The sequence below is a fragment of the Lithobates pipiens genome, unplaced genomic scaffold, assembly GCF_037356315.1.
Source record: "Lithobates pipiens isolate NorthernLeopardFrog02 unplaced genomic scaffold, aLitPip1_a1.2 Scaffold_22, whole genome shotgun sequence".
Classification (NCBI taxonomy): domain Eukaryota; kingdom Metazoa; phylum Chordata; class Amphibia; order Anura; family Ranidae; genus Lithobates; species Lithobates pipiens.
In genome coordinates this window covers 277,236,995-277,252,348 of record NW_027507784.1, presented here as the reverse complement: position 1 = coordinate 277,252,348, position 15,354 = coordinate 277,236,995, and the positions used below count along the sequence as shown (strand labels likewise).

Sequence of the window (15,354 nt, the reverse complement as noted above, 5' to 3'; positions counted from 1 at the left end):
ATGGATGGGGAATGGAATCCTCATCCGTCTGTTTTTAGGGGACTGGACTGGATCAGATGCAGGCGGATGCACACTGACACATGTCCATTTACATCAGTCTCTCCATAGAGAACAATGGCTGGTCCGATTGGGCCCCCCTGAAAAACGGACAGGCAGACCTGATCATTCTGCTTGTGTGAAAGGGGCCTAAGGCCTTGTTCACATAGGGCATACACAGTGTTTCTTTACAGGGATGCACAGGTGTTCCATGCATCTCTGTGTAGGCAGTCCCACCGATGTAATTTGGGATGTAGCAACTGCACGAACAGAGCCATTACTCTCAATTTTACATCCATGTAGGTCCGCATTCATGTCCCAGAGCTTATACTGTCTGCATTTGAGGTCATGTACCCACACCCACACGGATGTCAGATTGGCAACAGCAGCCTGTGCAGCCATTGCATCCCAATTGACATAAATGGGGCTGCCTGTACAGAGGGATACATGGAAAACCTGTGCATTCCTGTGCGGGTAAATATGCCCCCCCATTGGTATACACTTTAGTATGCCACATGTAAATTATGCTTTAGTATCAATTTAGCAGCAATTTTGTAAGTTATGTTTTGTTTATGTGCACTATTAATGATTTTAGTGTATTTTTATATTGTTTTGATAAACATTTGCGCCAATATCACCCTGCCTTAAAAATCTGTAGCACCTTTGTTTTTATTCTACTGGTCCTATGCTTTCAGAAAATATATGGTTTGGGGGCCTTTCACAAATTCTGAACACTGTAAGGGGAAAATGAAAACCTTTTGATTTTTAGAGAAATTTGTATATTTACATTTTTGCGTACGTTCAATTTTAACCATTTTGCAAAAGGCGCATTATAAAAACTACAACTATTTGTTATGTATTAACTCCATACAGGTTAAGTTTTTTTTGTTGGAATTTAACAGGAATTTTGTAAAATTCGCCTTGTTTTTATCTCCTAATAATGGTTTTAGTGTATTTTTAGCAAAAATATTGTTTTGATAAACATTTGCACAAATACTGCGGGGCCTAAAAAATTACCTTCTACCTTCTTTTTATTCCAGAGGTCATATGCTTTTAGTAAATATTTGGGTTTGGGGAGGTCTTTTACAAACTCTGAAAGCTGTAAGTGAAAAATGAATACCTCCAGATTTTTAGAGAAATTTTTGGGTACATTTGATTTTCAACATTTTGCAAAAAGGCGCAATTTTAAATTTACAAGGATTTGTTATTTATTAACTCCATACAGATTAAGCTTTTATATTTAGTATGGCTTTAGCAGGAATTTTGTAAAATTTGCTGTGTGTTTTTATCTGCTAATAATGGGTTTAGTGTAATTTTTGCAAATATATTGGTTTGATAAACATTTGCACAAATACCATGGGGTCTAAAAAATCAATAGCACCTTCTTTTTATTCTAGAGGTCATATGCTTTCTGAAAATATAGGGTTTTGGGTTCATCCACAAACTCTGAAAGCTGTAAAGGAAAAATGAAACCTTCAGATGTTTAGAGAAATTTGGACATTTAAACATTTGCGTCTGTTCAGTTTTCACCATTTTGCAAAAAGGCGCAGTTTAAAAGTTCCAAATATTTGTTATTTATTAATTCAGTACAGGTTAAGCTTTTGTATTTAGTAGTAATTTTGTAAAATGTGCTGTATATTTATCTGCTAATCATGAACTTAGTGGATTTTTAGCAAAAATATTGTTTTGATAAACATTTGTGCAAATATCGTGGGAAATTCTCTGCATTCTCTGCATAAAAATAATCGGGAAAACTTTTTTCAAGATCGCAACAGGGAATAAAATTGTGATAACTATTCTCAACGATTAATCATGCAGCTCTACTCTCTTGTAGAGCAAAGTCATCCAAATAACTCTCATATTCGAAGGTACAGTATGTCAGATGTCTGTGTTTCCTGCTGTGCCTTTGGTCCTATCCATGAGCCCTTATGCCAATACCGGTCAACTGTTACCCAGGGGCTTCGTCAATTATAAATTTATTGTAGCAGGGCAAAAAGAATGCCACTGGTAAATAAAATGTATATGACACAGTTTGTCAGAAGTCACATAGGAGACAAACACTGCAGATTATTCCAAACCCACCAACCAGAATGGTGATGGTAGCATTGTTCTTTGGGAATGTTTGCATGAGTAGATGGTTAAAAAAAATGCAGCCTGCAGGAAACCTAAGCCTAGTCCTGTAATCCAGTGTCTTCCAGGAAGATGAAGATCCCGAGTATAAAGATAAAACTAGATTGAAACCTCTAATGAGCAGGGCCCTCTGACTCCTCCTGTATTGAATTTTATTGTAACTGTACTGCCTGCCCCCTTGTTGAAAAGTGCTGTGCAAACTGTTGGTGCTATATAAATCCTGTATAATAATAATAATGACACAAGAATTGCAAAAACACCACTGTCCACACCCATAGTATACAAATTGTGGATTAGACATGTGCAGAGTAAAATATTTCGTTTCGGAATTTCGTTTTCGTCTGAAAACGTAATTTATTTAGTTACTCCCGAAATTCGTTTTTATTTATTTCGTTTTTCGTTCAAAAATTGCATTCGTCCGAAAATCCACATGAATTACGGTCGAATCTGTCTTGGAAGGCTTATGGTGTCTGTCGAATGTATAAAGAAGATTCGACGGAGCTAACTATATAGCATACTTTAGAACCCTATTAAAGTCTATGGGACTCCAACGTTCAAAATCTAAAGTGCTAATTTTAAAGGCTAATTTGCAAGTTACTGTCCTAAAAAGTGTTTGGGGACCCGGGTCCTGCCCCAGGGGACATGTATCAATGCAAAAAAAAGTTTTAAAAACGGCCGTTTTTTCGGGAGCAGTGATTTTAATAATGATTAAAGTGAAACAATAAAAGTGTAATATTCCTTTAAATTTCGTAGGGGGGGGTTGTCTATAGTATGCCTGTGAAGGGGCGCATGTTTCCCGTGCTTAGAATTGTCCCGGCACAAAGTGTCATTTATGCAGGAAAAAAAGTCCTTTAAAATCACTCGCAGCTATAATGAATTGTCGGCTCCCGTAATACAGAGAACACTCATTGAAAGTCATTGATAAAAAAATAAATAAATAAATAAATAAAAAAAAAAGCGTGGGGGTCCCCCAAATTCAATTACCAGGCCCTTCAGGTCTGGTATGGATATTAAGGAGAACCCTGCCTCAAATTTAAGAAAAAATTTGACGTGGGGTTCCCCCTAAATATCCATAACCAGACCCTTCAGGTCTGGTATGGATATTAAGGGGAACCCCGCGTCAAATTAAAAAAAAAATTAACGTGGGGTTCCCCCTAAAAATCCATACCAGACCCTTTATCCGAGCACGCAACCTGGCAGGCCGCAGGAAAAGAGGGGGGGACGAGAGAGCGGCCCCCCCTCCCTCCTGAACCGTACCAGGCCACATGCCCTCAACATTGGGAGGATGCTTTGGGGGTCCGTGACCCCTTAAAAGCACCTTGTCCCCATGTTGATGAGGACAAGGGCCTCATCCCCACAACCCTGGCCGGTGGTTGTGGAGGTCTGCGGGCGGGGGGCTTATCAGAATCTGGAAGTCCCCTTTAACAAGGGGACCCCCAGATCCCGGCCCCCCCCCCTGTTTGAAATGGTAAGGGGGTACAAAAGTACCCCTACCATTTCACAAAGAAAGTGTAAAAAATGGTTAAATAAAACAAACACACTTTTGAAAAATTCCTTTATTAAAAATAAAAAAAAGATTCCAGCGGCGGTAATCCACTCTTGCTATCCAGCGACGGACGGTCAGCTCTCCATCGATGTCTAATGTCATCCAGCGCAGCGCAGCATCCTTCTTCTGTCTCCTCCACGGAGACACTGGAGGCATTCCGGTGCTGACGTTTCTTATATACGGAGGGCGGGGCCACCCGTCACCTGACCCCGCCCCCCTCTGACGCAAGGGGAAACCCGGGGTTCCCCGTGACGTATGGGTGACCCCGCCCCCCTCTGATGTAACGGAAACCTGCCTGTGTTACATCAGAGGGGTGCGGGTCACCCCTACGTCACAGGGAACCCCGGGTTTCCCCTTGCGTCAGAGGGGGGCGGGGTCAGGTGACGGGTGGCCCCGCCCACCCTATATAAGAAACGTCAAGCTGCCGGAATGTCTGTAGTGTCTCCTCCACGGAGACAGAAGAAGGATGCTGCGCTGCGCTGGATGATATTAGACATCGCTGGAGAGATGACCGTCCGTCGATGGATAGCAAGAGTGGATTACCGCCGCTGGAATCTTTTTTTTATTTTTAATAAAGGAATTTTTCAAAAGTGTGTTTGTTTTATTTAACCATTTTTTACACTTTCTTTGTGAAATGGTAGGGGTACTTTTGTACCCCCTTACCATTTCAAACAGGGGGGGGGGGGCCGGGATCTGGGGGTCTCCTTGTTAAAGGGGGCTTCCAGATTCTGATAAGCCCCCCGCCCGCAGACCTCCACAACCACCGGCCAGGGTTGTGGGGATGAGGCCCTTGTCCTCATCAACATGGGGACAAGGTGCTTTGAGGGGTCACGGACCCCCAAAGCATCCTCCCAATGTTGAGGGCATGTGGCCTGGTACGGTTCAGGAGGGAGGGGGGGCCGCTCTCTCGTCCCCCCCTCTTTTCCTGCGGCCTGCCAGGTTGCGTGCTCGGATAAAGGGTCTGGTATGGATTTTTAGGGGGAACCCCACGTCAAATTTTTTCTTAAATTTGAGGCAGGGTTCCCCTTAATATCCATACCAGACCTGAAGGGCCTGGAAATTGAATTTGGGGGACCCCCACGCTTTTTTTTTTATTTATTTATTTATTTTTTTATCAATGACTTTCAATGAGTGTTCTCTGTATTACGGGAGCCGACAATTCATAATAGCTGCGAGTGATTTTAAAGGACTTTTTTTCCTGCATAAATGACACTTTGTGCAGGGACAATTCTAAGCACGGGAAACATGCGCCCCTTCACAGGCATACTATAGACAACCCCCCCCTACGAAATTTAAAGGAATATTACACTTTTATTGTTTCACTTTAATCATTATTAAAATCACTGCTCCCGAAAAAACGGCCGTTTTTAAAACTTTTTTTTGCATTGATACATGTCCCCTGGGGCAGGACCCGGGTCCCCAAACACTTTTTAGGACAGTAACTTGCAGAATCTTTTCTCTCTGTCAAATCTTTTTTCTCTGTCGAATATTTTCTCTATATAATCTTGGACTAATAGAGGTAAGGTTAAGCACATTCGACCACAGGTTCTATAGACAGATTGTTATCGTCAGAGTCATGTCGAATCTCCTATTCTATATCGAACTGTTGTAACAATGAAAACGAAAATAAAGCATTTATTTATGTCGGATCTTTCGTTTTTCGGATTTTGTGCTTTCGTTATCGTTTGTCAAAACGAAAACGAAAATAGCTGAAATTCGGACGAAAATGCATTCGGACGAAAACGAATGCACATGTCTATTGTGGATGTAGTTAGACAAGAAAAGGCTTGTTTACTTACAATCCACGTACAAGTGGACAAGACTTGAGCTATTTTGAAAAGGGGATTGGAGAAACACATGCAATGTCCAGATTTGCAAAGCATATATAGACCTAATGACACAGATTCAAGGCTATAATTGCTACCAAAGATGCATCTACTATATACTAATGAATGGTGTATATATTTCTGCAGTCAATTTTTCTTTTTTTGTAGCTTAAAACATACCTAAACCCAAGAACAGTTCAATATTTTGCAGGTTCCAGCTTTTCATTATTTTCACCAGATGAAGTAACATACTTCCTGTCCTAAGGTGAAAATGCTCATTCAGCATATCGTATCTATCAAGGTTAACGCAATGGATGAGCGCTAGGTATCAATATATGTCATTAAATATCCAACTCCACGTGAAAATAAACCGCAAACAAAAAAACGCATAGAGAGGGTTACGTAACTGCTGACATCACTTCTGGTGGCGAGATTTCTGGGCTGGTGGTACACACACCGCTATGCCATATTGGGACAGTGGTGGTTAGAATTTTTTGGATAGATTACACTGATGGAATCTGCTGGGTGCTGGCTTGGGCGCTGGAGCATGTGAGTGGATGTTTTTACCTGTCAAAGCTTCACTCGTTCTAATAAACTGGTTCCAAAATTATCCTGTTTGGTTTTCCATCCCTGAGCTGATAGTCCCCCCAAAGACAGAGAGGGGGACTATAAAGGCAGTGGGAAACCAGATATCCTGATTCGGGAAATAACACAAGAACACTGTATAGACCCACTTGAACCCTGGATCCAAAAATCTGGTGAGTCTCAGTGTATAAGAGGGGTGGAGTGGAATCACTGATGAGAACCGTTTGGAGAGCACTTTTGTCTCCATAAATTGTATGGATCATGATTAACAGGCTTCAAGCACACTGTTAAGGGCACATTGAATTATTTTATCATGGACATTTATATTTTGTGAACACAAGAATTAGTATTATATCATCTGTTATCATAACACGTTTTTTGTTTGCAGTTTATGTTTATGTGAAGTTGGATGTTTAGGGGCATATATCGATATCTAGTGCTCATCCATAGTGGTAACCTTGAAGTTTAACATCTAAGTGCATTTAGCACACAATTGTTGGAAGAGCTGCAAGGGTTGTGAATGTGAATATAATATTGTGTTGTCACAACCCCACCCCCCCCCCCCCCCCGCACACACACACACACACACACACACACACACTCATTGTCTCTATAGCATTGTGGGGGTGCTCTGTAGTGCTAGGAGCAATATAACTGACGAGTGCAGCACAGCACAGGGGTGCCTCTCTCCAGCCACCCCCTCTATGACCAATGGATAGATTCATACATTGCATACTATCCATGGCCTCCACTGCCAACCCCAATTCAGGTGCCCAGCCCCTTTCCAGGCATCTGAATTACAACAGAGGGGGATATTTTTGAAGCACCTGATTATAGCCACACCCAGGTGTGTTAGAAAAGCGAATGAATATTCGCTTTCTTAACACTGAACCAGCTCTCCGCCAATCAGGTACTCAGGTCTGTTACCTGTCACCTGATTGGCTGAAACCACAGGCACTGTGATTGGCGTCCAATCGCCTATTGGCGGGGACGGGAGAAGACATGGAGGAGCATGGAGGACACCGCTCGCTAGCCGTCACCCACTGCCCCACCGAGACTGGGTAAATGTCGGGCAGATGGCAAGCGGGTGGGGGGGGTCACATTGGCAGCATTCGATGGGCACAGTGGCTACATTTGAGGGCACTGTGGGAGTGTTTGATGGGCACAGTGGCAGCATTTGATGGGCACAGTGGCAGCGTTCAATGGGCACAGTGAGGCTGCAATTTATGAGATTTTTTCAGAATTTTTCAGGTTGCTTGTGCCCCCCCCCCCTTCCCTCCCAAAAAAATTTTGGGCACAAGCCACCACTGCTTTCACTGGTTATTCTAACAGACCATAATGAAGCAAATGAATAATTTTGCACATATATACTGTCACCTTGACATGAAAAGACACAATTTCTCTATAATTAGAAAACAAAATCTAAATCCACTATGATTCAGTGCTCTATAATTGTAAAACATGAAAACTTCCAAAGGGACAAATACTTTTTATGGACTTGGTTTATGTTAACATTTGTAATAGGTCTAAGCTAATGACCATAAAATATTAAAATGCTATGCTTACCACCATCTTAGGTGAACCAGCCAGTTTCTCATTTTCACCCAATAATCGAATACGTTTTTTAAACTTTGCGTCATTGTATTCAAACCTTTCTCCAAAAATGATAGAGCAGATAACATTAGACACTGCGCAGTTCATTATGATGTCTGTGTCAAATGGCTTCTCTGGAACATATTAAAGAAAGGGAAAAGAAAACCCTGCATTAATTTAATCTGAAAGAGTCCCCAGGAAACAATGTTGTGTCTTGGATATTTATGTTTGGTTAGGTTCATAGTATGCTGGTTTCCTGGGCCTGCATTTGCATGGGCAACCCTACAGAAAAAACACAGGGAAAAGGTCCTTGCATTTCTTCCAAAATCCCAGCCACGGGGATATGCATAGTGCTATGTGCAGGGGCGTAACTGTAGGGGGTGAAGCAGTCGCGACCGTAACCGGGCCCTGTGATGCAGGGGGCCCATGCAGCCCCCTCTACATATGGCCGGCAACAGCATAGGCAGCTAGGGGTACCAGTGCACCATGCACACGGGTGACTGGAGGTAGAGGGTGACTAGCAAAGCTCGATGCTCGACTATCGCACTGGCTGCTCTTTAGTTGTGCATTCCCCGCATGACCTGTGTCCTCGGCCGGCTCCTCAGAGTACCCCTCTCCTGCTTCATGCATTGCCGCTCAGTCCGATATCTGTTCTCCCCAGCCAGAGTCCCGCCCCCCCCCCCCCCGAGGCCGGCCCACACTGCACTGCATACTTCTCATGGGTAAACAAACTTTAAGCACACAGATGCAGTGCAGCCCTATGAGAGCCGGCTCCCTGGAGGACACTGTAGGCTTGTCTGCCAGCCCCCCTCCTCCCCCGTCATACACAGATGATGAAAGGTCTTTCTGGGAGATATGCTGATCGCCCGTCCAGCACACTGGATGGAGCCCAGGCCAACATGGATGGTGGGCAGCCTACAGCTTGGTCATGGTGAGTGAGAGGACCCCATCCCCCACACACCATTACATACCCCCTCCATCTCCCCCTGGGGACAGGGACCCCTTCTCACCTGGGGGCAGTAACTTCATCTGCCCTGGAGAAAAGGAGCTCATCTCTTCTGGGGACGGGGACCCCATCCTGCCTAGTAACAGTCCCCCAATGGGGCACCTAAAAAAATAAAATAAAATAAAAACTACTGATACCAGTGGTGGAACTACAGGGCTCACAAAGGTCATACCTGTGACCACGCCCTGGAGTTCCACCGCCAGACTCGGAGGGAAGGGCCCTGGCTGGGGTTCAGGAGGGCCCTTCATGGTTTCTTGCATCGGGGCCCTGAAGGTTCTAGTTACGCCACTGGCTATGTGGTTCCCAGTGGAGCATCCGTGTCTGCTCCACTTATGCAGAATGGACACAGCCAGCTCTGCTGTATGGGCAGTCGGATGTAAATGGACCGACTGCCTTCTGGTCTGATCCAGCCAAGCAGAGGAAAATGGATCCCCTTCTGTTAATTTTTGCATGATGGAATTGGATCGGCGGTAGCCAGGTGTAAACAGACAAAAGTCCAGTTACAACAGACTGCCCATAGGAGGAGAATGAAGGGTTTGATTGGGTCTTCCAGAAAGATCGGACCTCTCATGTGGGAGCCTAAAGATATAACTCAGATTCTTCCCTTCAATTTAAACCTGTATATAAACTTCTGAACATATTGGTTGATATAAGCAACCCAGATAGGTATTTTTTAGGCACCTTAATAATACGCGATTTATTAAAGCCACACTCATAGGTTGCTGAAAACTGAAACTGTGCAAGAGCAATACCCAGTAAAAGAGCAAGCGTTATGCTCATCTCTTTAGTCTTCTTAAAAAAAGAGATAAGGGTTTTAAGAAAAAAAAAACATTTATACTCACCTATGTGGACGCAGCATGGAAAAAGGCTGATTGCTCAGCTCTCCCCTCCACTCTGAGCAGAGAGCCGTGACTGTCAGTCAGTGGCCCTCTGCTCTCTCCTCTAGAACTCCCTGGAGCGCTGGGCTGTGGAGCTGGCAGGAGGGGCTGGCTTAGGTGCAGATCCAGGCTTCTGGGCAGATACTATATATAGTTGGGATCTTTTTAGAGCCTTGACTGACTCTGTGACGTCAGCGGGCTTCGGCCTGCTGTCAGCTGAAAACAGATTACAGAAGTGCAGAGCAAACTGCATTCCTGTGATCCATAAAGACGTATGGCCAAAAAAATCTTTCGCCATACTTCTCCTTTAAAAAGCTTCATGAACCTCTACTATCTGACACTTCTGAGTGTAACAAGGTTTTGAATAGGGGTATGACATTACAAGATATAATAGTGACAGAGGGATCAGCAGCAAGAATCATAGCATGCCTCAAAAGAATCCTAAACTTACAGTTGATTCAGAAGAATGAAAAAAACCTCTTATATACTGAGATTTCGTTTTTTCCCAAAAAAGGATCCTTTCTAATTTTCTAAAACAATTAGATACTCCCAGGATAAATCCACGGTGTGTTTACTTGTACATATTGTATTCTGCATATTCAAAACACATCTAGTTTAGCCATTTGTCTACCAGTGCCTTTTATTTTTTTTAATCAAAAAGGGTTGTATTTCACTTAAAGCGGTTGTATACCACTGGACGTTTTTTTATTTAGTTTTTCTTCCTGCACAGTAAACTCATAATGCATCGCATACTAGCACATTATGTGAAACTTACCTTAAAATCAAGCTGTTCCAGCACCGTTACGTCAGAGCTGCAGCCACTTCCATTTTCACCTGTCTTGCTTCCAGGTTTGCGGGCTCCTGCTCTTTGATTGGTCGGAGCAGCGATGACGATAACAGGAGCCGCTGTTCATGGCACAGGGCTCAGAAGAAACGGCACCGGTGATCATTCCTTCAGATCGATTCGCTTGTGATGTCACTTGCTGCACGTAATGCAAATATCTCCTAAATGGTACATGTTTAGGAGATATTGACACTACCTGTAGGTAAGCCTTACTATAGGCTTACCTATAGGTAAATGTCAGCAGAGGAAGTTTACTTCCTCTTTAAAACAGCCAGTTACAATCCGGCAGCTGGTAGACAGGGAACTCAAACACATTCTACAGCAGCCTGGAGTGTGTTTATTGTGGTAGTACAGGTGATGGTCTTTCATGTGGAACTAATTCTCTACAGTCATCTGATCACTTCCACAACCTGCTGAACTTACTGCACAATCTGTGCTTCATTAACTTCAGTGGAGGGCAGGTGAGACATCAGGGGTCTAATAAAACCCTAGTATCTCAGTAAAGATAATCTGTCACAGCAAAATACCATCACAAAGAGTGTTATTAGCCCCCTAGATGAGAGCAATAAAGTTATTTGTTAAAATCTTTAAAATCCCACATCCCAAAGTACACATGCATGTGTACAAACACGGCTACTGCACTACTCATTTAACATATGAGGGAGTGAGAGCAATTCAAATAGGAGCACTATTTATGGTCGGCTATAAAACTGATAAACCTGTAAAAGTTTTTAAAGCAATGTCTATGGACAATTTTGGGTACCAAAATTTGTCGCTATTTTGCAGGTTTGCAGCTATATAAAATATGTTATATTTTTGTCTATTTTAAAATCCTTTTCTCTGTAATTCACCGACTGACACAGCTTTCTCTCTTTAGACCATTCAGTTGTTATGCTACCTTCAGGAAAGGACTAGACATTACATGTTAATATGTGATAATAAATCTAGAACTTTCTAGTTCCGCCTAAGGGGGCGGTCCCTTAGGTAACAACCCCTCAGCATGCTACTGCAGCCTCAGTACGTCAACAAGCAGTATAACGTAAAGAAAAATATGAGGGGCGGGTGATGTGTCAGTCGGTGAATTACAGAGAAAAGGATTTTACTGTGAGTACAAAAAATCATATTTTGTTTTATATTCACAGACTGACCCAGCTTTCTCTCTTTAAACCATTGGAACGTCTCCAAGCAGTGCCAAAATGAGGGGTGGGAAAACAGCATAAAACTTCATCCACCATGGCATGTGGGAGCTAGTACAAACTTCACCCACAAAAAACTACAGTGTGTGGAAAAAACCACCACAAAAAAACAGGGTGTTCCTCAACGGAGAAGCCCTACCCTCAAACCGCACCAAAGACTGCGGTAACAAATGCAACAGTGCATTAACTTGACCACTTGGCGCCCATACTACGTCTATTGGCGTCATGGGCTTTGTGGTGTAATATCTGAATGATGCCTGAGGCCACAGACATCATTCAGATATTGCGTTTTCAGCCGGCGATTCCCTGCACCATAAAAAAGATCATAGTGGCTGTTCCACCGCTTGATCGTTCTTACAGGAAGCAGGAGGGGACACCCCCCCTCCCGCCGCCCGCCGGTGCTTGTACTGACTCACCGCTTCCATCGGTGAGTCGGTCACAGGATCTGCCGGCCCCCAGAAGTTACCATAGAGATTTCCGGCGGACCAGATTGTCCCCGGAGTCTCTATGATCGTTCGGAGGCCGGGCGCGATGTTATGACATCACGCCCGGCCTCTGCATTCAAATTAAGGGCACCGTTTTGGCTGGGAAGCCAGGATCGTTTTTTTTATTTTTTTTATTTTAGGCTTCCCAGCCTAGAGGTGAGATATGGGGTCTTGACCGCCATGTATTTGGGGACCGAAAAGGTCCATTGAGGTTGACCCCATTCCTTGTAAATGGCTGGCTTACAGGACCCAAAAGGGATCGCTACATCAGCTTCTGAATCTTTAGGGTATCATGCACAGCTGAGATAAGTGCTCCAACAAGCGCTTTGTTGCGCACGGACCCAGACGGGGACTCATCCTCACTGTCTGAATGGTCCTGGTCAGAGTCATCTGAAACTACAGAGCAGGAGTGACCAGCCTCAGCAGGGCCCAAGTCTGCGTCAGAGCTCTCCACAGAGGACGGGGGTAGGCGCCGCTTTTTAGCACCTTGTGCCTATGCACCGCCTCCATCTTGGCAACAAACGAATTGAGGACCGCTGACAAGGCACTGTGCAGGCGAACCGGTTGCTATTGGCTGGATTTCGGGGGAAGAAACACCAGTTTCTGAAGCCATGCTGACCCTACCCCGTCTGCCACCTGAAGGGGACTTAGGACAGTGACAGTCCCACCCTCCTTACTGCTACCGGCTGAGGGGCTCTTTCCCGCAGGACTTACCACCCTGAAAGGTTCTGCGCTATCCAGCAGGTAGTGCATGTAGTTTCTGTTGGCTCCCAGGTGCAGAAGAATCAGCTCTGCATCAGTGGAAGCTGCTGCTAATGGCGCTGAAACCGCTCTTCAATGTGCTCAGGCGTCAAGAAAATGGTGCCCAGCATCCAGTATAAGGACACAAAACACAAGGAAAATGGCCGCCAGAGCACAGGGGCACATGCTGCCGCTAGAGAACGCTGAAAACTTGTTCAGGCTTCTAGAAAATGGCCGGCGGCATCCAGTATAAGGACATATCACAGGGAAAATGGCCACCGAAGCCCAGGAGAGCATGCTTTCCCTTGCCCACACCTAAGATGGCCGCTAATGCAAAACCCATGAGGGACAGAGCTGAAACAAATGGCGGTGAACAGTGCTGTAAAGGACACAGACCCAGCCTCACAAGCACCTCCAAGGACATGAGACAACCCAGAGAATGCCCAGTTGCTCAGCCCCACCGAGGCAGGGAGAGCTGTACTTACCAGTCCTGAGGAGCTGGGAGACATTCAGTTACAGACCCACTCTCTGATCAGTACAGGGTGGCTGCTGGCCCAGCACACTGTGACATATACATCAGTTCCCCGGTCATATGTGTACCCCGAAGCATAAAAGCTCACCCAACGACCTCTGGAGCTGAGGTTTCGTCGTGGCCGGCCTAGCGCAGAGCTGCGACCTGCACATGCTCGATGGCCAGGCTGGGGGAGACTACAAAGATAAGGGTATCCAGCCTGTCACCCAGCCAGCTGTTGATAGTAGATCACAGGATCTATCATCTTGCGCAAAAAGCCAAGCTTCTGAAGAAAAAAAGGCAAACCAATGGGCCCGTCAGGGTTCCTATGTCCTTCACTAGGCAAAATAAAACTGAGGCTGAGGGGTTGTTACCTAAGGGACTGCCCCTTGGGCGGAACTAGAAAGTTCTAGTTTTATTATCACATGTTAACATGTATTGCCTAGTCCTCTCCTGAAGGTGGCATAACAACCCAAGGGTCTAAAGAGAGAAAGCTGTGTCAGTCGGTGAATATAAGAGAAACTTTAATTTATTCTAAATTTGCATTTGATAAACATATGCACTTAATATCATGTGACATACAAACCTGAAACTACAAGCACTTTATATTTTATTCACAGTCTTTGCTTTCAGGAAATATACACTGTTTGTGGGGTTTACCTATTCTCCAGGCCTAAAATTACAATTTTAATATGTGCACAAAAGTGGAAACAATAGTCCTTATGGACACGTGGCTAAAAAAATAACAATCTATTTAGTATTGTGGAAATGGCTCCTGTGGAAACGTAAGTTTTCACAGCTTATTTTTAAGAAACCTTTTCATATGCAGAGGTTAAACCTCTCTTCCTCCAAGTTTACTATATGGGCCATTTGTGCATTTATACAAGGCGATCATACCCCCCTTAACCACTTCTGGACCGCCCACTGTATATTATTATGGTAGCAGATAGCTGACATAACCCATACCTCCCAATATTTTGAGATGGGAATGAGAAACACCTATCAGTAAAAGTATGCTGGCATAGGACACACCTCTGGCCACACATCTTTAAAGGAGAATTGTACAAAAAAAAAGATATGTTAAATCACCAAGTGTTTTTTTTTTCTTTTTTTACCACTATCATTCCTTTAATTCAAAAAAGTGTATTTTTTAAAAAAAATATTGGGTTTGCAAGACCGCTATGCAAATACGGTGTAACATAAAGTATTGCAACAATCTTCCGTTTATTCCCTAAGGTGCCTGAAAAGAAAATATATAATGTTTGGGGGTTCTAAGTCATTTTCTAGCAAAGAAAAATTATTTTAACTTGTAAACAGCAACTATCAAAAATAGGCTCGGTCCAGAAGTGGTTTAGCACAATCTCTTCTCAGGGAAAAATTTATTCAGTTCTAGACATGTGCAGAATGGAAAAATTTGTAATGGTTAATTTCAGATAGATTTGTTTTGTTACAAATGTAATTTTGATGATTCGTTTCAGAATTCCTTTAATTTCATTAAAATTTGTTTTATTTATTCATTTTCTAACGAATTACAAATTTGTGGAACAATTCGAATTAAAAGAGAAGCATGGGTTTGGTTTTTTTTGGTGTAGGGTTCCCCTTAAATTTGCTGTGCCTCGAGTTGTACAGCTGTATGAGATTTAAAGCACTGTACCTGTGACCACAATTCTCATGTGATTAGTAGTGAGATTTGGTGATGCCACTGCTGTGCTCCACTATTTTCCTTGGTGGTGAATAAGCTATACAGGCAGTCCCCAATTTACGAACACCCTAGTTACGAATGACTCCTACTTACGAACAGCCTCAAATGCCAGCCACGCTGGTCCTGGATACCTCCGGACACATGCCATACTGCAGTACTACATGTACTGCATGGCCAGAAGAGCCCCAGATAACATAACAAGTGCCCGGAACATCCCACATCCATGCACAGGCGAACGTTACACTTATGAATGCAGTGTTGCGACTTACAAACAA

The 15,354-nt window shown here is 43.8% G+C and overlaps 1 protein-coding gene across 1 annotated transcript in view; it reads right to left on the bottom strand.

Annotated features, from left to right (window-relative positions):
• LOC143924670 (cytochrome P450 2K1-like) overlaps nucleotides 1–15,354 on the bottom strand; it is a 190,734-nt gene that overhangs the window by 153,481 nt on the left and 21,899 nt on the right. Inside the window, exon 4 of the mRNA XM_077449074.1 lies at nucleotides 7,690–7,850. Coding sequence (XP_077305200.1) covers nucleotides 7,690–7,850 — 161 coding nt within the window. The remainder of the gene's footprint in view (nucleotides 1–7,689; nucleotides 7,851–15,354) is intronic.